Raw genomic sequence first — 25,311 nt, forward strand, 5'->3', positions numbered from 1 at the left:
GAAGGTTTGAGAAGTTAAAACCTAACTTGCTCCTTTTAAATTGTATAGTGATGTGTCTTTTACTGTGGACTAATTGCATAAAGTTCTAGACACAGATTGTGGTACAGTTATGAATGGCAGGAAGAGTTGTGCTGTGATAAACTCTTTAGTCCTAAATTTTTAGACTTTACTGATATACACGAGAGGTTTAGCTTTTTCTGTGACATAAATTAACTGTGTGACCCAGAAGATTTTATAAATATATTTAATGTGACTTGCTCTTAGCTCTGAGTGCCAAAGAGATGTTAAGGTATCTTTAAAAAGAGCTATTAAAAATGAATAATAATGAAGCATTGTATAATAGGAAATGTTATATTTTGATTTAGCTTATCTAAAGAAATGGACATGAGCAGTATATCACATTTTGATGCCAGTTATGACATTGAAGCTTTGTAAATCTTAGATACCACCTTCCTCTAGAACAATGTTCTGATCAGCATTTAAGTTCCCTACATGTCTCACCAGAGCCTGTAGTAATCATAATATACCTGGAGAATAGTGAAGCTTAGGACTAACCACCAAAGAAACTGCTGTTGCAGTATTTTTAGGGTTAAAGATAGTGAATTCCATTATGGGTCATCAGAAAGATATTTCCCTCCCAACCCCCCTCATCTGTTATGGAACCAGGGACTTAATTCTTTCTTTCTGGCCATCGAATGGAAGAGACTGTGGTCTCAGTTAGCCTTGTGGGGATCCTCCGCTACTCAGGGCTGGGAGCAAAAGAAGAGATAGTGAGAAGACCCTGTGTTTTAGGAGTCAACTTACTGATTTACCTTGCTGCTGCTGCCACTTGTTACATCTGAATTTCTTTTTTTTTTTAAGATTTTATTTATTTATTTGGCAGACAGAGATCACAAGTAGGCAGAGAAGCAGGCAGAGAGAGAGGAGGGAGCAGGCTCCCTGCTGAGCAGAGAGCCCAATTTGGGGTTCGATCCCAGGACCCCACTGAGCCACCCAGGCGCCCCTATATCTGAATTTCTTTTTTTTTTTTTTAAGATTTGTTTATTTATTTGACAGACAGAGATCACAAGTAGGCAGAGAGGCAGGCAGAGAGAGAGGGAGAAGGAAGCAGGCTCCCTGCTGAGCGGAGAGCCGGATGCGGGGCTCGATCCCAGGACCCTGGGATCATGACCTGAGCCGAAGGCAGAGGCTTTAACCCACTGAGCCACCCAGGCGCCCCTATATCTGAGTTTCTGATTATTACTTTTCCCCCTACATCAGCTCATCAGTAAATGTAGTCTCAGAAACTCCTGTTCAGTGCCTCTCAAGCAAACAGAGAAACTTTTCTCAATGTTTCCTCTTCTTTTTTCCCCTCAGGAATTAAGCATCTGTGTGGAGGGGAGGCTTACATGTTGTTTTCACTTCACTTTAATATTCTTTTTCTTCCTTTTATTGCAGTAAAGTTTTATACTTATATAATAAAAATGTATTAAGAACTAGAATTGTATTCCTTGGTATTTCAGAAAGAAAACAGAATTAGGTGGTTTTTTTGGATGTTTCCTTCTAGGAAATTCCATAAAGTGTTCTGAAAATAAAAGTAAGACGTTGGGTAAGGTCAGAGACATAGGATAATGTTGGGAAGTGTTGCGAAGGAATCCTGGGGGAGGAGCAGGAATGGAAGGTAGATAAAATCTGGCCCTGTACTAGCCATGGAGTGAAAGATGGATATGAATTTGGGAGACATTCTAGAGTTCAGGCTGTAGCTACAGCAAAGGGGAAAAGTCTTGAATGTCTGCAGCAGGAGTTGCCATTTGGGGATACTGTTTATTTTTAGGAAACACAAGCTGCACATATGTTGGTAGGGAGCTTGATTGGAACAGAAAACCGATGCCGCCTTTCTGCTGTTTGCGTCCCCACTATGAAATACTGCTTTTCTTAATGGCCTGAGAACACTCAAAAAGGAGGCGTTGCATAGGATGGGGATGAAGTGGCTCGTCCTTTCTGAGGACTGAATACGAAGTGATGGGCTGTGTTCAGAGCGTGAAGAACTTAGGTTAGATATTCAAAAAGACATGCAGGGTTGATAGTGCTGGGATGTGGTAAATTTACGAACACAGCAAACTCTTCTCGAGAGACCCCTCGAATACTGTTTTTTGCAATGATTTAATTGTAAACCCCTTGTGCTTATTTTTAGACCTAGGCTCTGTGAAAAAGACAAAAACAAAACTTAAGGTCATGAAGTAAATGGGACATGAGTGAATTTACCTGACGCTCCTGAAGACTAGACACAGGTCATTGATCATCGTCGTGTGGCAGTAGAAGGAAAGGAGAAACCCACACAGCACGTATCTTCTAAAATCTCCCTGGCAACGAAGTCAGTAAAGGCCATCCTTCCAGCAATTACTGCCAGCTTAGAGAACTGGCTTGAGATTCTTTGTGGATTGCCCAGAACACCAAGATCTTCTGTTTCAGTGGCCTGCTACAAATGTCATCTTCTACCTCTATAGTGCTACCTACTTTTTTACATGTCCTTTTAAAGTTCTATTCATATAAATTGTCATCTGGTCCTTAAAGCATAGAGTTCTTTTAAGAACCACATGGTAATTTATAAGAAAACATTCAGAAGAGAATAAGATATAAAAGCAACATAGTTGGGTGCCTGGGTGGCTCAGTTGGTTGAGTGACTGCCTTCAGCTCGGGTCATGATCCCAGAGTCCTGGGATGGAGTCCCGCATCAGGCTCCCTGCTCCATGGGGAGTCTGTTTCTCCCTCTGACCTTCTCCCCTCTCATGCTCTCTCTCTCATTGTCTCTCTCTCAAATAAATAAATAAATAAATAAAATCTTAAAAAAAAAACCAACAATGTAGTATTATGGCTAGTGGACATAAGTGATTATTTCTCCCTCATGGATGAAGACTCTAGGCTAAAGAAATCCAGTGACTTGCTTAATGGTTACATTGTTAATGTCAGAGCAGGCTGTGGATGGACCTAAAAGACAAAAATATAAACTTCCAATTTGTGTCCTAATGATTTTTTTTAAGATTTTATTTATTTATTTATTTATTTATTTATTTATTTATATTGAGATAGAGAGAACATGAGGGGTTGGGGCAGGGGGGAAGGAGAAGCAGAATCCCCACTGAGCAGGGAGCCTGATGCAGGACTCGATCCCAGGACCCTGGGATCATAACCTGAGCTGAAGGCAAACGCTTAATGGACTGAGCCACCCAGGCACCCTGTCCTAATGATTTTCTACCACCAGAGTCTTAGCCAGAGTTAACTGAGGATGCAGCATTTGGCACATAGACTGCTTACCTATTTTCCAGACCCCAGTCTCGCACAATATGTGGTACATGGCCCTGGGCTCAGATTCTCAGATTCACACAGGTAGGTGGTTGGGCATTTAAGCTGTCTCCTTGATGCTTTGTGACTCATGATGTTACACTGAGGAAGGGCATGGTCAGCATCTGCTCTACTCCAATGGGTCAGAAGAATCATAATAATTTATAATACGCACTTCGAAAAGTTGCTGATGCCTGCTCCTCAAACTGACCCATGTTTAGAATACTTTTGGGTAAAGTTTGCCATGATGCCTAAATGATTGACATAATTCTGAGGACACAGACAACAGACCTACCTTTGATTGTAGGTCAAACATTACATAAGGCATGGCATTCCCCATGGTTGGGAGTGAAGTCAGAGCAGAGAAGGACGGAGTAGGGGAAAGTGGGTAGAAAGAGAAGCAACATATATACAAGCACATGCCTCCCCTACACTGCTTCTCTTTCCCTCCTTGCTGTGTTTATGTCTCTTTAAATGTTATTTCCTTCAGGAAGCCTTTTCTTGTCACTCTGTCTGAAACAGTACCCACTATTGTTCTCTATCCCCTTATTTTATTTTCCATCACAGTACTTCTCTCTGCTGGGCACATGATAAGCATTCAGTGAGTATTTGTTAATGAGTGAGTTCAATGAATTAACAAAGTATGCCAATTTCTTTCTGATATAAGTAGCCAAACGGTGAATCTAATTATAGTTGTGTATATGTGTATCCATCCCTTTTAGTGAGCATTATGCTATGTGTATAGTAGAGTATGTATATCTCTATGTAAATGTAGATACTGTTTATATAATAATGGATTTATATCCATTTTGTTATTTTATATATATGAAAATACATATTTATGGAGCTTTGATATCCGTCTCTTATGTCTCAGGCTCTGTGCTAGATATTTTGCTTGCCCTACCCATTTTAATAAAACAGCTGTCAGATAGGTACCATTATTAGCTCCATTATAGTAATGCAGAAATGGAAGTTAAGAGAAGCAGCTTTGCTCAAGGTCACACAGTTATTAAATAACAGATGGTAATTGAACTGGATGGGTCTGGTCTGGCTCCTGAACCTTAACTGAATGACTTAACTATGCGGTATACTGCATCTCCTTATTTCGAATCTGCCAACATCCTATAGGAGAACAAATAGTGTAAGAAGATTTTTGTTGTACACGTTTCTACAAAGGACCACAAGAAAGTTACAAAGTATACATAGTTTTCTTTGAGATAAAAAAAAAAATAGTTTAGAAATAGTTTACCTAGTATAGAAACTAGGTTACATGAAAGTTCACCTTGTAATAATATAAAAATACAAATAAAGTTTTATGTAGCTATATTGACTAAATTAAGTGAAAAACATTTAAAAGCTCACATTTTGTACCTTTTATTTAAAGGAACTTATTTGAAGAAGGATACTGTTATTAAGTTCTGCAAATACTGTTCATCATATAGGGCATATTTCCAAGCTGCTCCCTCACTGGTTTCTGTTTGTTCTCTTATTTCCTGCCCCATTCAGCCTTGTTGTCTACACTTAACAGTTGAGGGTCATCAACTGTCACGCTGCTGTCCCACCTTTGCTGTCATTTATGCAGCTCTCAGCACCTCCCCTATAGGGATCGCTGCCACCTCAACCCTCACGAGGTCATTTCATTCCACATGCCCAGCCCTGCCTACCGGACTGGCTACAGTTCTTCCAGCACCTCTCCCCAACCTTTGGGGTTTCCAGCTACCTCCTTCATATTTTTGTTCTGATTATTTTCCAGTCTTCCCCATGTCACTTCAGAAGTTCTATATGCAAAATTTGTATTTTATAAAATTATTTCATATTATTAGTTCTTCTCTCTGCATAGGGTAAGGGTACTCTCTTTCTCTTTCCCAAAATGTGATCCTTTCATCTATGCTCTGTATCCTAGTTCCTATAACCAATTCACTCGAAACAGAGCTTCTACACAAAGGACCCCTTATCTCAAGGGAAGGCACTGCTGGGGGTGGTTTAACTCTGTAGAAGGGCAGAAACAATGTGATACTCCAGTGATACTGGAGTATACTGTAGAAATGATACTGGAAGACACTGTAGAAGTCATGGGCCTGGTTCCTTTTTGCGGTATTTTGTTGCAGTTTGTATCCCTTAGGATTCTTCTGACTGCAAGTGACGGAATGCCCCAAGTCTGGAACTAATGAGCCAATTTACTATCTTCCTTAACAAGAAGTCTGAAGGTGGGGCACTTCCATGGTTCAATTAGCAGCTCAGTAGCAGCACTGAAGACCTAGGCGCTTTTCATGTTTCCCCACTGCTGGCTCCAGCTTGCTCAAGTCTATCTTCCTGTCTCAAGATGACTGTGATGTCCCGTGCAGACACAGCTGTGTCCGCTGAAGGAGGGGAGGCATGTGTCCACTCTGTTAATTATACGACACTGCTTATTCCAAAGGACTGCGCTTCATGTGTCTATGTCTAGCTACAAGGGAAATAGGGATGGCACATATCTGGCATTTTTTGGCTTTTCCAATGGGTGGGCCAGGCAGGGGGGATGTGTGGCATTTGCTGGTAAGGAAGAAGAGAGAAGGAAATAGGTATTGGTGAGGCAGCCATTGATGTCTGCCATTCATACTGAGCCCAAACAACCTTAGACCATCAGCATCATTAGCTTTTTATATTGCCCACATTAGAAAGATTACCTTCTGTTTTCAAATGTTTGCACTCTCCAATGTTGTTAACTAGTAGGAGGGGAGGGAAAGAGTAGAGAAGGAAGGAAAAAAAAAGATAAAAATTTAAAAGAACCGTTAATAAATTTACATATAAGTTAGATCACATGGCAACACTCTGAAACATTAATGTCTAAAATCTGTGTATTAGTGTATCGCTGGATGTTGTCTGTAGCTCCCCAGTCTCTTTTTGGGAAGGGTAAGTTTAGAAGATGATTGTAGATGAAGGAATGATCAGTCTTTGTTCCCCTTTCTGGCATTCAGTCTAAGGAAAATTGCTGTTCTAGTGGGGTGTGACAGAATCTTGTAATTAAACTTAGGGAGAGATTTAAACATGAAATATAAGTTCCCTTTCTAAATTTAAGCTGCTGATAAAAGTATATATAAATCAATGACATAGAAAGTAACTCTTTCTGTCTAATTTGGTGATTCAGTTGTATCCAGTAAGAATTATGGAAAGAAATAGACCTTTAATACAAACTATCAGCTTTAGTATGAAAATACTTTATATTGAGGCAGATAATGCTAACCCAGTTCATAGCTGTCTCACCTATTAAGTGTGTTTTATATGCCAGTGCCTGTGTTAGGTACTAGGGATCAAAAGATACAGATACTAACCTCATTCCTACTAAGTGGATCTTGAGTTCTGGTAGAGCAAAGACATATGTAAATTAACAATTATAATTTTATGTAATAAGGACTGTAATGAAGATGTGAAAGATTAGCACAAGTGACAATGTCTGTCCTATAAGGTAGTTAATATTACTCCCATTTCAGGGTGAAAATACAGAGCCACAGAGTGGTCAAATGAACTTGTCCGTAAGTAGCAGAGCTAGGCTGTAAACCAGGTCTGTGGACCCAATTCCAGCATCCTTTGCCCCACTCTGCATGGAAGAGAAAACTTAAAGCATCTCCTCCATCTGAGGCCAATGTTAGAAGAGACTTCTTGGAGGTTATAGTACTTGAGATTGCCTTAAGAGCTGAGATCACAAAAGAGTGAAGGCAGAGTCATTCTAGGCAATAAGAGCAGCATGGAAAGGTATTGATACCATATTGTTGGTGCACAACTCACAGCAAATAGTAGGAAAGTAGCTGCTCCTGATAAAAGGTCTTTTACTCAGGGTTGAGGTAATTGTATTTAATGCAGTGGACAGAAGGAGGCCCCAGGGGGTGTTTGAGCATGTGACTGTATACTTGTGCAGTTATTTTTCCACAAGTGTATCTAGTTGGGCTGGAGGTGATCCAGAGAATAGATTACAGAGCAGTCCAGGTAAGAGGTAAGAAGGGCCCTGTCATGTGCTACCTTTCCACATGGTGGAAGTGGTTGAGAGTCTCATGTAGTAGTGGAAAAAGACATAGGTGTTTAAGAATTTGAGAGCTATTCAGGTTTGTTGCCATTGTCTTATTTTAGTGAGCAATTATTTACAACTCTCAAAAGTTAAAGTTCTTTTTCCACTTGCTTCTGTTTCTTTTATTCTCTAATTTTGTTGATACTTTCTTGCCTCAGAGAGATTTTCTAATATATTTTCAATTGCTTAAAACTACCAAAAAGACAGACTTAGACATTGTGGCAAGATGGAGTGGCAGGGGTTATATTTACCCCTCTGACTGAAATAACTGAGATGCTGGACAGAGTATATTGAATAACTGTTTTCAGTGTACTGGACATCAGGTGGTGGGATGCAGTGATCCCTGTGAGATGGAGAACAAAGTGAGTTCTGGGATTGTCCCAGCTTACTGTCAAGAGAGAGGTTCCAGGCTGTAGCACGAAGGGGAGGACCCCACCTGAACTGGAGTTTCCTCTGAATTGCAGAGATGGAGCTGAGTCTTTAGAAAGATTGATACAATTGAAATGACTTTACCCAGACTGATCAGAAAGAAAGAGGAAAAAAAAGACGTAAATTACCAATATCAGGTAATTATGAGATGACATCAGCACTGATTCTATAGATTCTATAGATGTTATAGAACAATAGGGGAATATTGCTGCCAACTTGATGCCAATATAACACCTTATATGAAAGGGGTGAATGTGTTGAAAAAGACAAACTACCCAGATTCATTCAATCTCCCTATATATCTACTAAAGGAATTTGAGTCATGGTTAAAAACATTCTATCAAAGAAAAATTCCAGCCCAGAAGACTACCAAACATTAAAAAAAAAAAATAATCCCCATTCTACACACAATCTCTTCCAGAAAATTGAAAATGAGAGAATACTGATTTTATGAGACCATTACTTGATTGTAGAACCAGACAAAGATATTAAAGGAAAAAAAAACTATAGACTGATATCCCCCATGAAAATTGGTGTAAAAATTATTTTTAAAAATTTTTTTATTTATTTAAGTAATCTCTACACCCAACGTGGGGCTCAAATGCATGACCCTGAGAGGAAGAGTCACATACTCTTCTGACTGACAGATAAAATATCAAGACCAAAGGAGTTTATCCCAAGAATGCAAGGTTAGTTTAACATTTGAAAAGTAATCAATGTAGGGGCTCCTGTGTGGCTCAGTTGGTTAAGCATCCAACTCTTAATTTCAGCTCAGGTCATGATCTCAGGGCTGCGGGATTGAACCCTGTGTCCGGCTCTGTGCTAAGCAGGGCGTCTGCTTGTGCTTCTCCCTCTGCTCCTCCCCCACTTGTGCACTTTCTCCCTCTCAAATAAATCAGTAAAATATTTACCAAAAAAATCAGTGTAATTTACCATAATAGACTGAAAAGGAAAAACCATATGATCATCTCAATAGATACAGAAAAATATTTGACAAAATCCAACATCCATTTATGATTAAAAAACTCTCAACAAATTAGGGATAGAAGGAAACTTCCTTAATGGGACATAGGATATCTGTGGAAAAACCTACTGCAAATATCACATTTACCAGTGAGAAACTGAATAAACTGAATACTTTCCTGTTAAGATCAGGAATAAAGAAAGGGATGTTCTTTCTCACCGCTCTTCAGATTGCATTGGAGATTCTGGCCAATTCCAATACCAAGAGTAAATAAATAAATAAATAAATTTTAAAAATAAGAAAAAAGTATCAAGATTGGAAAGAAGTAAAAGCTGGCTTTATCATAGATCGTGTCATCTATGCAGAATTTATGATAGAATCTACAAAAAAGAACTGACGAGTCAAGCAACATTGTGCGATACAGTCAATATACAAAAGTAAGTTGTTTTTCTTTATACTGGCAATAAACAATTAGAAGTGGAAATGAAAAAGAAACAATACCATTTACCATCTTTTTTATCATTTACCATATATTTATCATCAAAATACATGAAATACTTAGGAAGGAATCTGACAAAATACACGTGAGACCTGAATACTGAACACTGTGCAACACTGATGGGACAGATTAAAGCAGATCTAAATACATGAGAGACAGACTGTGAGCATATGTGGGAAGACTCAGTATTGCTAAAATGCCAGATCACCCCAAATTGATCTATATAGTTAACATAATCTCAATCAAAATCCCAGCAGACATTTTTTGTTAAAATGGATAAATTCGTTGTAAAACAGAAATACAAAGAATTTAAAAGAACAAAAACTACTTTGAAAAAGAACAGTTAGAAGACTAACACTATGTGATTTCAAGAATCATTAAAATTTACATTAATAAAGATAGTGTGATATTGAGATAAAAGCAGACTAACAGATCAATAGAACAGAATAAGGCCTGAAATAGACCCCAAGAAATGTGGTCAGTTGATTTTTGACAAAGGTACAAAGCGAGAAAATAAAAAGTAGGAGAGAATAGGTTTTTCAACAAATAGTGCTGGAACAATTTGATATATGAAAAAAAAGACCCTGTATCCATACTTCATACCATTTATTTAAAAAACTAACATTGTATTATAGATCTAAACATACAATCCTAAAACTGTAAAACTTGTAGAAGAAACACAGGAGAAAATCTCTGTGACTTTAACTCATGCAAAGATTTCTTAGGTATGACACAAAAGCACGAATGCTTAAAGAAAAACTTAGTAGACAGGACTTCATCATAATTGAAAATTTCTGTTCTTTGAAAGACACTGTTAAAGGCATGAAATTGGAAGCCAAAGACTTGGAGAAAATATTTGCAAGTTATATATCTGATAGTGGACTTGATCCAAAATAGTTTGACAATTAGAAAATAATCTGATAAAAATGGGCAAAGAATTTTTACCTGTGACAAATAAAGTAACAAAAAACACATGACAAATGTGTTCAACGTTAGTAGCCATCACGGAAATGCAAAGAAAGCCACCATGAGACGCCATGTAACACCTGTTAGAATGGCAAAGAATAAACTGGAGTGCCAGTATACAGCTGCTGGGAATATAACATGATACAACCATTTTGGAAACAGTCTGTCAGTTTCTTAAATATTTACTTTGAAATGATTTGAACAGTCTATTCCTAGGCAGTTACCCAAGGAATTGAAAGCATATATCCATCCAAATCCTCATACACAAGTGTTCATAGCAGCTTTACTTATAATAATCAAAAACTGGAATCATGCCAGATGTCCATCAGTAGGTGAATGAATGAACAATTTTGCTGTATCCATGTAACAGAATATACCTCAGTAATAAAAATGAATGAACTATTGGAACTACTGAAATGTAGAAACCAGATGAATCTCAAAATAATTATCCTAAGTGAAACAAGCCAGACCTCTCCCTTGCCTCCCTTCCCTCCCATATATCATTTTCTTTATTAGATAATTTTTACTGTATTAGAAGATACAAACTAAGGTATATTGGCTGATGGCAAATTGGTGGTTGCTAAGGAAACAGCAGCAAAGAATGGCAAGGGGTAGGAAGGAGGAATTATAAAAGGTCTCCAGGAAAGTTTTGGGGGTGATGAATATGTTCATTATCTTGATTTTGATGATAGTTTTATGGAGGCATGTTTGTCAAAACTTATCAAATAGTATCCCTTAAATATGTGCAGTCTTTTTAATGTCCATTGTATTTCAATAAAGCTATTTTTAAACCATCTTTGAAAAGGTACCAGATCTGGTACGCCTGGGTGGCTCAGTCAGTTAAGCATTTGCCTTTGGCTCAGGTCATGATCCGAGGTTCCTGGGAACAAGGCCCGCATTGGGTTCCCTACTCAATGGGGAACCTACTTGTCCCTCTGCCTCCAGTTCCCCCTACTTATGCGCACTCTTTCTCTCTCTCTCATTCTCTCTCTCTCTGACAAATAAATACATAAATCTTAAGTAGATACCAGATCTGTCAACCAACATTTTGAATTCTAAAGAATTAAAATATGACAGATATTTAACATTTAGATTTACAATTTTCAGCAACATTTTTTTCTGTGTGTTTATGTCTATGCTTTAAGTTTTTGAAATTCTTTAAATGGAAACCCTTTATTTGGTGAGCAAGTAAAGCAATGGACAGATACTTATATAAACTACTGGCGAGAATATAAATGTTGCAACCACTATGTAAAAACACTTTGTAAAGTTAAATATGTGGATACTCTACAACCTCGCAATTCTCTTTTTAGATATATACCAAGAATAGCAACTCTCAAACTGTTTAGTCTCAGGATACTTTTGTACTTTAAAATTATTTAGGAATTCATGGGATGCCTGGGTGGCTCAGTGGGTTAAGCCGCTGCCCTCGGCTCGGGTCATGATCCCAGGGTCCTGGGATCGAGTCCCCCATCGGGCTCCTTGCTCAGCGGGGAGCCTGCTTCTCTCTCTGCCTCTGCCTGCCACTCTGCCTGCTTGTGCTCTCTCTCTCTCTCTCTGACAAATAAATAAAATCTTTTAAAGAAAATAAAATTATTTAGGAATTCAAAGAGCTTTCAATTATGTGAGCTGTATCTTTAGATATTTAACATATTAGTAATCAAAACTGAGAAAATTTAAAATTTTTTTATTTTAAAATAACAATAATAAACCTATTGATATATTTAACACAGAATACTTGTAGGGAAAATAATTATTTTCCAAAGCAAAAACATAGTGAGAAGAGTGCTATTGTTTGATATCTTTATACATCTTTTTCATGTCTTGCTCAATAGAAGATAGATGCTCATATCTGTTTCTATATTCAGTCTTTTGGGATATATTGTTTTAGTTAAAGTATATGAGGAAAATCTGTCTTCACACAGATACACAGTTGGAAATTACAAAGCACTTTTAATGGCTTTTTCAGAAAATTGTGGATATCCTTTGATACTATAACTCTTTAAGTGGTGTTTTCTTGAATTTAAATCACAATATTGATTCTGAAACTACATCAGTGGATTTTTTTTTTTTGGTACTCTGTTACATTAAAGTCTACTGGCATTGGTCTATCTTTACTTTGAATTAATTGAATGTATTTTTTTAAAGATTTTATTTATTTGATAGCATAAGCATGGGGATTGTCAGGCAAAGGGAGAGGGAGAAGCAGGCTCCTCATAGAGCAAGGAGCCAGATGCGGGGCTGGATCCCTGGGCCCTGGGATCATGACCTGAGCTGAAGGCAGACCCAGGTGCCTCAAATGTATTATTTTGTAACATTTCATACATATTTTCTTTTGAAAAATGTTGGTTCACTGAGATACATCTTCCAAAATGTTTTCCTATTTCATTATATAATACAAGTGATACTCACTAATGTCACCAACAGTCTTATCAGAGAATGGGAAGATTGTGAAGCTTACTGTGGCAGACACAGTAAGAATTTTTCTAAATTAGAATTTTTCTAAAATTCTGATTTTTACTTGAAAGATTGAATTTTATCATTGGCCACCAGTACTGTCATTTGTTTTCTTTGAAGTGACAGGCTCACTTTATTGTTGAGAAAGTAACTGCTGAATACCAAGTCAGAATTACCATGAAGTCTGTCAGTCATTCTTTCAAGTAGAATAGTAGTCTACACAAGTAATTAGTTCAGCTCCCAGTTCAAACACACAATTGCTTTTGCTTGAAACAACCATTAATCTCTGTTATGCATCAGAGGGATGTGATGCAAACTTCCCATTTAGTGATGGAAGAGGGTCAGCGAACATTTTCTCTAAAGGATCAGAGAGTAAATATTAGACTTAGTGGACCACTGAATTTAGTTTGAATTGAGTGTTGTAACTATTCAACTGTGTCACTGTAGCATGAAAACAGTATGTAAACAAAGCCTTAGTATGTAAACAAATGGGCATGGCTGTGTTCCAATAAAACTTTATTAAGCAAACCAGATTGCTGAGCAAGCAGTAGTTTGCCAACCCCTGACATAGGATTTTTTAAAAATGAATATTTTAAGGTCAAGATTTAATAAAAGTTACAATTTCTTCTTTATCGAGGACTTGCTTCTTAGTAGCATTATATCTGATCATTCTTCCATTTCCACTCTAGCACCCATCCTTACTCTCCTAGTGTGTGACCCTTCTCTCTGAGGCTAACTCTGACTTATGAGCCCTGAATTCTAGAGTTCATTCTGCCTCTAGACTTTCCCGTAAGTCATCTCTATTCTCTTTTTTACCCTCACTTCTTTTCTCCTTTTCCTACTTGGTCTTAAACATGCATAAACCCATCTTTAAACCACATCTTTAAACCACGTCTTCCATCTTTAAACCACAAAAAAACCTTCCTCCCTTATTTATGTTATAAATATGTATTCTATATTTGAGCTTTATTTCCTTCTCATGGCAGTAGTCCCATAGTTGCACATGTTCTGTTCTTCACGTTCAGCTTGTAAGGACTCTATAGTTTTTGACATTGGTGACCCCTAATTGCTTCTTGAATTTTTTTTTTAAAGATTTTATTTATTTATTTGACAGACAGATCACAAGTAGGCAGAGAGGCAGGCAGAGAGAGAAGGGAGGAAGCAGGCTCCCTGCTGAGCAGAGAGCCTGATGCGGGGCTCGATTCCAGGACGCCGGGATCATGACCTGAGCCGAAGGCAGTGGCTTTAACCCACTGAGCCACCCAGGCGCCCCTGCTTCTTGAATTTTTGAAGCTCTTTTCTTATTTGGCTCTTACTGTTTCACTTCCCTGGGCTTCTGCTGCTATTTCACTGACTTTCCTTCCATTCATCTCTAAAATTTGGTGTTTCGTAGCTCTGATTCTTATTTCTTCACTTATTTATAACATAATTTCCATTGTTTTTTTGTAGGATTTTTGGGTTACCTCTTCTGCTTACATGATATCAGCTCCCATTTCATTGCTGATGACTCCCAAATTTGTATTGAGGCTAAACGTTTGTCCTGAACTTTAGAATATGCTTCCAGTCCCATATCAGACATCTCAACATAGGTCTCCAGCAGCTACTTCAAATGTTTGTGTTCAAAATAGTTTGTCTTCTTTGAAACCAACTTTCCTCCCTTTTCAGTAAAAAAAAAAAAAAAAAAAAAAAAAAAAAAAAAAAAAATTTACTGGACCCCAAACCAGAAATCTGAAATTTTTCACAATTCCTTTTCTCTCCCCCTCTAATATCCATTTGCTCACCTGGAAATCCCATCAGTTGAGCCTCCTGAACTGAGTATCTTTCTGCTCCATTCATTATCTCCTTCTTTTTTTTTTTTTAAGATTTTATTTATTTATTTGACAGACAGAGATCACAAGTAGGCAGAGAGGCAGGCAGAGAGAGAGGAGGAAGCAGGCTCCCTGCTGAGCAGAGAGCCCGATGCGGGGCTCTATCCCAGGACCCTGGGATCATGACCTGAGCCGAAGACAGAGGCTTTAACCCACTGAGCCACCCAGGCGCCCCTCATTATCTCCTTCTGTTCCCACTGCCTATTCATTAGCCAGGTTAACCTCATCTGACTCTCAGCTGGGCTTTCTACCTTCCTCTTTTCCCGTCTTCTAGTATATCTTTCCAGACAAAAGTAATTGTTCCTTATCCTATGCCTCTGCTTACCTTGAAGATAGAATTTAGTAGTCACTGAATGATGTGGTTGACTGCAGAAGTGAAGTCTTATACCTCTCTGCTAAAATACTTCCAAGGGCTCCTCTTGGTCCATAGAGTGAAGTCCAAACTGTTCAGTCATGTGTGAGATCCTTCAGTGGTCATCCATCCCCTAGCTCTTTAGTTAAGTTCCTCCTACTACCAGCCCACATATACCTAGCCCCCATACCACCACAGTTCTCCAAGGACTCACCACCTCTTAAGGCTCCCTACTTTGCACACTTGGTAAATACATCCTACTCACTCCTCTCCCATGGCAGAACTGACTTTAGGATCCTCCCCCTGGAGTCTCTCCTAGTACCCCACTCTGTTCTCATAATGCATTGTGTGTATAGCGGTATTTACAAACATTTATTTTGGGTGCCTGCTATGTTCAGACACTTTACAACCCTTATAATAGTCCTGAAAGGTAGCAATGATTACTTCCCATTTTAAAGATGAGGGCCTAAGTCAAAGAGGCATTTAATTTGCCAGAATTGTACATCTGGACAGGGTTAAACTAGCCCCTGGACCTGGGCTCTCTTTGCTCTCTCTTGCTGCCTCTCTTTGCTCATTTCATATATGGTATTCTCTATTATCTGAACAGGTATTTGTCTCTTCTGACCAGCAATATGTTTCTGTATCCCCAGAGCCCAGTTCAATAACTAAATGAGTAGAAGAGTTTGTGACTGACACTGAATTTCAAGTATAAAATAGTCCCATGATAGAGTCTTAGAAAACAGTGTCACAGCTTAGTGATTTTTCTTTTTTAAAGAACCTTTTAGCATAATGTCAGTCAGAGAAAGACAGTTATCATATGATCTCTTTGATATGAGTAATTTGAGAGGCAGGGCAGAGGGGCTCATTAGGGGAAGGGAGGGAAAAATGAAACAAAATGGGACCAGGGAGGGAGACAAACCATAAGAGACTCTTAATCTGAGGAAACAAACTGACAGTTGCTGGGGGGTCGGGGGGGAGAGGGATAGGGTGGCTGGGTTATGGACATTGGAGAGGGTATGTGCTATGGTGACTGCTGTGAATTGTGTAAGACTGATTGATTCACAGACCTGTACCCCTGGGGCAAATAATACATTATATGTCAATTTAAAAAAAAAAGAACCGTTTGCTTATATTTTGGGTTACAGTATGGGGGGGGTTGTCCATTTGTTCAACAATTGTTTATTGTCCACAGTGCTCTGCAAAGCTTTGCACAGAAAACAGACATTCATGTGACTGTTTCCATCACCAGGCAGCTTTGGTATGGTAGAAACTTACGACCCATACACATCTAACCTGAATAACCACCAGGAACAAAATGCTTCAAGTTTTAAAGCAACAGGAGGCCACATGGGTCTTCATTTAAGGGGACCAGGAAAGATTTCCTGAAGGATGAGTAGAATTCTAATAAAGGAAAAACATTGAGGGAAGATGTTAAAGTGAATAGGGATGATGAGTGGAATTCAAAATAAAGTAAAAAGTAAGCCTGGTCTGGTCCATTTATAATTTGGAACAGTTACTGATACCCTCTAGTCTAGAATTTATTTCAGACATAGAGCATCAACTTTTTTAAAACTTATTTTTTGTAAAATACAGAAATGCATAAAGCAGATGCACAGTTGCATGATTACTAAGTGTGGATTTTGAATCAGGAAAAGGATGGGTCTGTGCCTCTGCATTTGTTGAATGGGATTCTCTTGTAGCTGAGTATCATGAGTTCTGGGTAAGATGGGTGTGGCCTGTGAAGGAAGTCTTGTAGTATGGTCCTGAGGAGGCCAGACTCTGCTGTAGGAAGTACCAACTGACCCTTGAACAATGCCGGGGAGTTAGGGGCATCGACCACCTGCACAGCCAAAAATCTGAGCATAACTTTTGACTCCTCCAAAATCCTACTGCTGACCAAAAGCCTTACTGATAACATAGTCAATTAACATACTTCTTTTATGTTACGTCTGTAAAATACTGTATTCCTTACAATAAAGTGAGAAAAGAAAGTTATTAAGAAAATCATAAGGAAGGGCACCTGGGTGGCTCAGTGGGTTAAAGCCTCTGCCTTCAGCCCAGGTCATGATCCCAGCATCCTGGGATCGAGCCCCGCATTGGGCTCTCTGCTCATCAGGGAGCCTGCTTCCCTTCCTCTCTCTCTGCCTGCCTCTCTGCCTACTTGTAATCTCTGTCTATCAAATAAATTAAAATAAAAAATTTTAAAAAAGAAAATCATAAGGAAGAGAAAATATATTTATGGTACTGGACTATAAAAGAAAGAAAAACCTGTGTGAAAGTGGAACCTTGCAGTTCACACCCATGTGGTTCAGGGTCAACTGAACCACTCTGAAGTCTGCCCCAGTCTGGCTTAGCTTCTTTTTCTTAATATGTTGATCTTTGATTGCCTCAGATAACTTTTTTTTTTTTTTTTTTTTGCTTCAGATAACTTTTTGACAGCACTCACCACTTTCTCTGAATGCTGGGCAGCCCACCTTGGCTACTATATAAAAAAAATTTTTTCCCCTGAGGTACAGCTGGAATAATACAGATAATATGTAAATGTGGACAATGAATGCATTTTAAAGGTTTACTCTTATAAACTCAGGTCACATAATAGTAATTCAATGCATGCATGGTATTTTTTGGAAGCTTAGGTAAGTGTAATGGAATTTTTTTTTTTTTAACTATTTGCTCTCATTCTGCCACTTAGGTGGCAAATATATTTATTAGCGCTCATCAAGCGTAAAATCTAAGTATGCATTTAGCTGCTTAATGTTTCAAAGAAATACATTTATGTTATTGCTTTCACTTAGTGTATAGAGTAAGCTTGCATATGTTTGAGACATCGTACTAGAAAAGAAGAATTAACAAGAGGCTTAGCTTTCCTGGAGTTTGTAATTTTAAAGAATGACATTGGTACCAGAAAACAGATAAAATTCAGAAGAGGACACAGAAGAGAATTCAATGGAAAAAAATAAACTTAAAAAAAACCACAAATACACTGGCTAAATCATGTATTTGTGTGTGCATGTGCAAAAATATTATGGCTTAATTTTTAAAATTTGGTCGTTAGCTATTGTCAAAGCAATTTTGGGACTTCTGTTTTAGTAAACAGGCTTAAATGTTTAACATTTGAAATGGCGTTTTGTATGTAATGATTAATATTATTGTTGGATTTCTTCTGCTTTTGTAGATTTGATCCAGGCTACCAATGAGACCAATGTTAATATTCCTCAGATGGCCGACACACTCTTTGAGAGGGCAACAAACAGTAGCTGGGTGGTTGTATTTAAAGCTTTAGTCACAACACATCATCTCATGGTGCATGGAAATGAGGTAAATGAAGTAAACTTAACTTTTCTTGTTTTGGAAGGGAGGCATTTATGGGAAGCTTTTCTACTTTTCATTAATTAGGAATATATGTTCAAAATCATCGAGAGTATAATTTTAATCTTCTGTTTAGCTATTTTTTTAAAAATGTGAAGTTAAACATTCTCTTGGAGACATTGAAATATTAAATATTACTCGTACCTAAAAGGTATATACCATATAAATACATTAATGGGCAAAAATGTTAGAAGAAAGAAACAATAAAACTATTTTTCCCAGTAGGAACAGTCTTTTGTACATTTAAGTGAAAATTGCTTTCACAAAAATACTTAATTTTGGAAAATATTAACAAAATAAAAATTACCCATTTTATATGGAATACCTACTGAATCATATTAAATTGCAGTGTTTTTGTTATATAAAAAATGAATGATCATAAAATTTAATTCTAATTTAGTGAGTACTTTTCAGTCTTTTTTCCTCCTCAGAGAAAGCAGACTAGGAAACTTTGTAATAACTAAGTAAAAAAAAATCATAGTAAGAATCTTCAATATCCTTTAGCATCAGAAATTGTTTAAAGATATGATTTGGGAATATTGGTTTTAATTCTTAGTTTTTGTTTTTCAGAGATTTATTCAGTACTTGGCCTCTAGAAATACACTGTTCAATCTCAGCAATTTTTTGGACAAAAGTGGATCCCATGGTGAGAATATATTCTCTAATTTTTTGGATAATGCTTTTGATGCAGGGTTTTGTTCTGTTTTGTTGAAATGAGGTTCATAATACATAATTAGTATAGCTGGTAGTTCTGTTGGTTATTTAAGAAAAAATATTAAAGTAATTAGTTACTTTGTAGAGCTTCAAAATATTTAATTGTTAGAGAACTCAGCTTATAAATTACATATTTTACTTTTTGTCCTTTTCAGCATTTACCTTAACAGTATTCTAGACCCACAGTTGTTTGTTTATGAAAGTACAAAAGGCAATGAAATAAAATATACTTTCCTAATTAAAAAAAATAGATTCCAGTCTTAAACATTCTTTGTAAATTAGTAAATTTAAACTACAGTCATATGCTCATTCATCATACTTACTGGTCACCTATTATGTATAAGGCGAGCACACCAAGCAAATGGATAGTTCTCAGATAGCTACATGTATTAAGCCTGAAACAGCATGTTAGTTGAAATGGTGAACAAAAATGCAAGGAAAAATCAAAAAAGACATTCTCTACTTGGATGGTAACATAACAAAATTGAAATGTCTTGGAATGCCTCATGCCTGAAGTATTTTTGCTTGTGGTAGGATTTTAAGTGAGGACTTTCTGCTGCCTTTATTGACTTCATTCTAGCATTTACATTTGGAGAGTTTTTTTAAAAAATTGGTACTAAGCAAAACACAATGGAAGGTATTGTATTAATTAGTTTTACTTCTTCTGCCCCTCCCCCCAGGTTATGATATGTCTACCTTCATAAGGCGTTATAGTAGATATTTGAATGAAAAGGCTTTCTCTTACAGACAGATGGCATTTGATTTTGCCAGAGTGAAGAAAGGGTATGTTTTTTTCTTTCTCGTATTTATTTGAGAGTAAGTCTTTGAGGCATACTTGACTTAGCTAAAGCTTAAATGCCAGATAATTTTGGTCATGAAGGCCCAGTTTATAATCACCTGAAAAAAGAGACTCAATAGTATTACAGAAGTTAGCCTTGAGGTTGTAGTATACGTTACTTTATTTATATTTGCATGCAGAAAATCTGATTCACTGCTCAGAAGTGACATGGTATAACATTTTATTTGTTAAATTCAAATCAAAATTCTTAAGCATATATATTCCTTTAAATAATTTTAAATGGAGAGAATTTAAAGTTTGTTCAGAGTTCAAAGAACAGTGGCTCTAGTTTATAATAGTTATTTCAGTGTGTTTTGATTGAAGTGAAACTGAACCATGTATATGGTTAAATCTGTTCTTGAGAGGTAATAATGTCCTAGTATCACACACACACCATAACTGAACTGATTATTAATACTAACCATGGATTGACAAAACCTCGTTGAAACAAACACTTACATTTTAATTCATAATTACCACTTACTTCCCTCTAAATAGTTGTTGAATTTAATCAGAAGTGTTCAGCCATAAATTTGTGGAAATCTTGTATCTGTTCCTGACTTGAAATAATGGCAAGGTATTGGAGAATGTTTAATATTTTAGTCTCAAGAATTCACACAAAAAGGCAACACTCTATTTTTCTAACAGTGACCCAGCCTTAGCTTTCAACTACGTTTTAATTATGGTGCTGAACAATATAAACTTGTGTGTTCAAAATAAATTAGTTTCTTGTGGGTGAACATTTTACAAATTTAAGGTTTTTAATGTCATCCCCTTCTCATTAGAGATGATTCTAGTTTACATGTCTTCCTCTGACTTCTTACATGGCCCCTGGCAGCCATAGTTGATGTGCCCAGCTGCATTGTGGTCTTTCTTCAGTAGGTCTATAGCCTTCTTAGAAATTTCTGCATCCCATAAAGGGGCACGTAAGGATACTTTGGGATGCTTTCCCTATCCTTGAAGTGGGAGATGCCCTGAAAGTTGACATTTTTAGCCTCTTGACATGAGCTGGGTATTTCCTCAACTACTCTAATACTGCCCAGCTGGACCATCACTGGTGGCAGGAGCTCCATAAGGGGCCTGTGGGCAGACACGGGGTTCAGTGCCTTGCCTGATGCACCCTCTCACATGAACCTCTGGTTGTGTCCTCCGCAGCTGGTTAAACTCTATCTCCTTTTGGCCAACCCGTGCCTATCAGCTTGCATGTTTCTTCCCTTGAGAATTAATAGTATACAGTCTGCACTCCCAGCCCTACAGGTTTTGAAGACTTCTAAGACATGTGTTCTCTCTTTCTTAAAAATAAACTAACTGGCATTCACAAAACTTACACCTCTGTTATTGATTTGGGAAAATCCATCCAGTAATTCAACTGATCTCTTTTATCCAGACCACTGCTTTCTTCCTGAGGGCAGTGCAGAGAGGAAGAAAGCACTGCCCATGTGCTTGAGGAATAAGAATGGGGAGGAAGAAGTAGTGTAGAGGGGAGAGTCAACCATAGCCTCTTAATATCTCAAAATCAACCCACAAGATTAATAAGGAAATGGAGGGAGGGCAGCTTGAAAGAATGCACGTGGTCTCGAATTTTCTACAAACAAAGAAGTTGCATCTTTTTCTTTTTCTTAAACAATTGTAGGGCTGATGGTGTAATGAGGACAATGGCTCCTGAAAAGCTACTGAAGAGTATGCCGATACTACAGGGACAGATTGATGCACTGCTTGAGTTTGATGTATGTACCTCCCTAGATAACGTGCCCTACACAGTTAGTTCTGTCTTCTGTTTGAAGGTGGGCTCCAGGTAAACCTGGAAATCTACTCAGGAAGCAGATTGAGATGTCCTTCATTTTGATGAACCAGACGAACACTTCATGTAGGCTCCTAGCATGGTAGAGTTGACTGTGGTTATCCAGATTGTCTGCACAGTTTCCTGGGTATATACTTAAGTCGTGGAAAACTACGAACGGTGCATTCCTGGAACCTTGTGTTCAGAGCAGGGTGATGGTCTCCTGTGGTGTTTAACAGGGTGAAGTAGATGCAAGATGGATCTTTAGCCTAGATAACTAAATAGTTAAATATCTTAGCCTGCTTTTAGAAGCCTTTTTATATAGACTGCTTAAATGACACCATCCATCAAAGAGAGTTGTTTTTGTCTAGTCATGGCCCTTCCTCCTGGCAATACCAACATGACATGTCTCTTAAAACCATACCGTTTCCTTGAGTACAGTGGTAAATGCCCTAGCCTACACATGTGGTACAAATAGATAGAGAAGCCCCCCTATAAAAGAAGTGTAAGCGAAACTGGGGAAATCTGAATAAGACCAGTGGATTACAGCAATCTCAATATGCTGGTGGTGCTGCTGTACAGTACTTTTGTAAGATGTTATCATTAGGAGAAACTGGGTAAATCGTGCATAGCATCTCTATATTTTTTACAGCTGCCTGTGGATTTGTGGCTATCTCAAAATGAAAAGTTCAGATAAACATATCTGATTCATGAAAATAAAATATTCTGACATGTAAGAAGATTTATAGAACGTGAATTAATTTCTTAGTAATCCCTTGAGACATTTTCATGTACCCTGAGAAAAACTGTCGTTTGATAACATGTAATTAACATGTTAAATTTTTATCTTTTTCTAGGTACATCCAAATGAGCTAACAAATGGTGTCATAAATGCTGCATTTATGCTTCTTTTCAAAGATCTTATCAAACTTTTTGCTTGCTACAATGATGGCGTTATTAACTTACTTGGTAGGTAGAACTGCTGAATGGTATCTTTGAATAAAGACTGTATCAGAATGTGAGGATTTGGATACCATAGCTTTAATAGATAAATCTAAATACATGATTTGTTCAGGTCACATTTCTCTATTCTTATGTCAGTCAAGATTAAGTGCAAGAAACAGAAACACTCTAGATGTTTTAAGCAGGAAGGGATTTCCATGCAGGGATTTTAGTGCTCAGTAAAACACTAGAATGACTGAAGTTTCTAGGCTTTTCCTCTTAGAATAAGTCCTAGTAAGTCCTGATCCACTGTGCTAACAGCTACCTCTGATGCTACCCCTAGAGAGGGGTAGGGAATAAGAAGCCACTGCCACCTCATTAAGTATAATAGAAGAGCCACTCCAGCTCCTAGGTTTCTGGACCCATATACTCTAGCTGTGGTGAACAGTGGCCCATAGACTGACCAGTGGTTCAGAGCATATATTAGAATCTCTAACTCTTAAGGTATCTTCTTAGAGTGGGTTTAAAATAGTGTCTTCTGTAGACTGTTCCATCATTATGTAAGGTCCGCTATTTCTGGACGGAAGGGATTCATGCTAAGACTGACAAATCATGTGGGGTGCGTCTCTTGTCTCACTTCTTGTGCCGCAAAATAATATTGTGTGAGATACCATGAAGGGGAGTAATTCCCCAGATGGTGGTACTGACAAAGCCATATGGGCAGAGGTGATAAATCTTTACCCAAGATAAACTAACTATTCTGGAATAGAGGGATCACTGCTCTTTTCCCTGGTAAAAAAGAATTAATCTTTAACTTGTTACTTGGTGGATGACTCTATAGTCCCTGGGTTATGATGCCATGACAGAAGCTCAGGGTTGATCTCGGGCATTGACCGACTGGACCTATTCATGACTTCCATTTCTGACATAACAGGCAGTATGTTCATCAGTCCTTTTATCCCTGGATCACTGAGAAACTTTTTGTGGCATATGCTCTTTAGTCTACCTTTGTATGGAATGAAAATTGTCTCCTGCTCTTTATCCATTCTGAGAGGTCCACCCACTACCTTTTCTCCAGCCCTTCTTGTTACCAATCTTCCAATTTTATTTTTTCCCAAGTCCCTGGTCATTGAGGCCAGCAGTTAGTCATTGCTCATATTTTGGTATAGTTCTATTTGTCTCACCATCTTTTTTTTTTTAAGATTTTATTTATTTATTTGAACCAGAGAGAGAGATCACAGGTAGGCAGAGAGGCAGGCAGAGAGAGAGGGGAAAGCCCGCTCCCCACTGAGCGGAGAGCCTGATGCAGGGACTCGATCCCAGTACCCTGAGATCATGACCTGAGCCGAAGGCAGAGGCTTAACCCACTGAGCCACCCAGGCCCCCCTCACTATCTTTTTTTTTTTTTAAGATTTTATTCATTTATTTATTTGAGAGAGGGAGAGCACACATCAGCGAGGAGCAGAGGGAGAAGGAGAAGGAGAATCTCAAGCAGACTCTGTGCTGAGTCCAGAGTCTGACGTGGGACTTAATCCCACAAACCTGAGAACGTGTTCTGAGCTGAAATCAACAGTCGGATGCTTAACCAACTGAGCCACCCAGGCGCCCCAGCTCACCATCTTTCCTTTGTTATAAATTGGAAATCAGATAGATATACTGCTTTGAAGTTTGGCCTACAGTAAAAGATTTCTTTCTTCTCCCAAAGTCACCCCTTTGTGGGGATAATGACTTAGCAAGCCACTTTTAAGTAGTGCTGACACTGGGTACCTGGTTGGTTCAGTTGGTTAAGTGTCTACCTTCTACTCGTGATCCCAGGGTCCTGGGATTGAGTCCTGTGTTGGGCTTCCTGCTCTGCAGGGTATCTGCTTCTCCCTCTGCCCCCCTCCCATTCATTCTCTCTCTCAAGTAAATCAGGTCTTTTAAAAAATAAAAAATAAAAATAGTAATAACTAGTGGTGTTGTGAGAAACCATCTCTAAACCAACCTTGAATTCTTTTTCTCCTCAGACCCGTGGTCATGGGGAACTCCCCAAAGACCAAGGGTATGATTGGAGAGAGAGATGCGGAACAGAAGAGTAGGTACAGTGGGAATATGAGCCATCTGTTTGTACAACCCGCGTGTGTATTCAGGATTGCCTTGAGGCTGACCGCTTCTATACGACTTTCATTTGATGATAGAGTGTTCTTGTACTTGTCCAGTTCATGGGTATGTATATTAGATAATACTTGAGGTCTTATGATCACTTGATATTCTATGGTTAGAATCTTAGTCTCTATAAGCAAGCCTAGAACAGTTTTTCCAAAGAGATTAGTTGCTGTCTGAAGAAGACATGGCTCTGCTCCAAAGCACTAGAGGGTTCCACTGTATTTTCCTACTGGAGTGTGCCAGATGCATTCTGCAGCATTTGGATCTACTGCAGGCACTTTGAGTGCTTTCACGTCTTCGGGAACAAAGGGCCATGTGGTTCTAGTTTGGAGCAGTTGCAGAGCCTTCCCCTGATCTGGATCCTACTTATACCTGACACCACACCTGATACTCTTCTTGGAGCAGAACACATACATGTTGTATATGTTACGTCTAAAACTAACAAAGCTCAGCAAACTTCTGCCTACCTTTTAGTTATAAGGGTTGCAAGGTGAAGCAATTTGTCTTTCACATGGAGGGGACCTTTGGACCCGAAGACTTTGTTGATGTAGCAGGTCTCTGAACTTTCATAAATACTCTCTCCCACCCCCTGACATGCATGGGACTTATCAGGGCACCTCGCATA

The 25,311-nt window shown here is 38.2% G+C and overlaps 1 protein-coding gene across 27 annotated transcripts in view; it reads left to right on the forward strand.

The window, feature by feature from the left end:
• Positions 1–25,311, forward strand: part of SNAP91 (synaptosome associated protein 91) — a gene marked incomplete at both ends in the record, with an annotated part of 138,059 nt that overhangs the window by 30,049 nt on the left and 82,699 nt on the right. For all 27 annotated transcript variants that reach the window (XM_080806575.1, XM_080806550.1, XM_080806570.1 and 24 more), the window contains 5 exons: positions 18,074–18,216; positions 18,838–18,913; positions 19,662–19,764; positions 21,453–21,546; positions 22,457–22,568. In XM_080806575.1, coding sequence (XP_080662701.1) covers positions 18,074–18,216; positions 18,838–18,913; positions 19,662–19,764; positions 21,453–21,546; positions 22,457–22,568 — 528 coding nt within the window. The remainder of the gene's footprint in view (positions 1–18,073; positions 18,217–18,837; positions 18,914–19,661; positions 19,765–21,452; positions 21,547–22,456; positions 22,569–25,311) is intronic.

This window comes from Martes martes (assembly GCF_963455335.1).
Source record: "Martes martes genome assembly, chromosome: 6".
In the NCBI taxonomy this organism is placed as follows: domain Eukaryota; kingdom Metazoa; phylum Chordata; class Mammalia; order Carnivora; family Mustelidae; genus Martes; species Martes martes.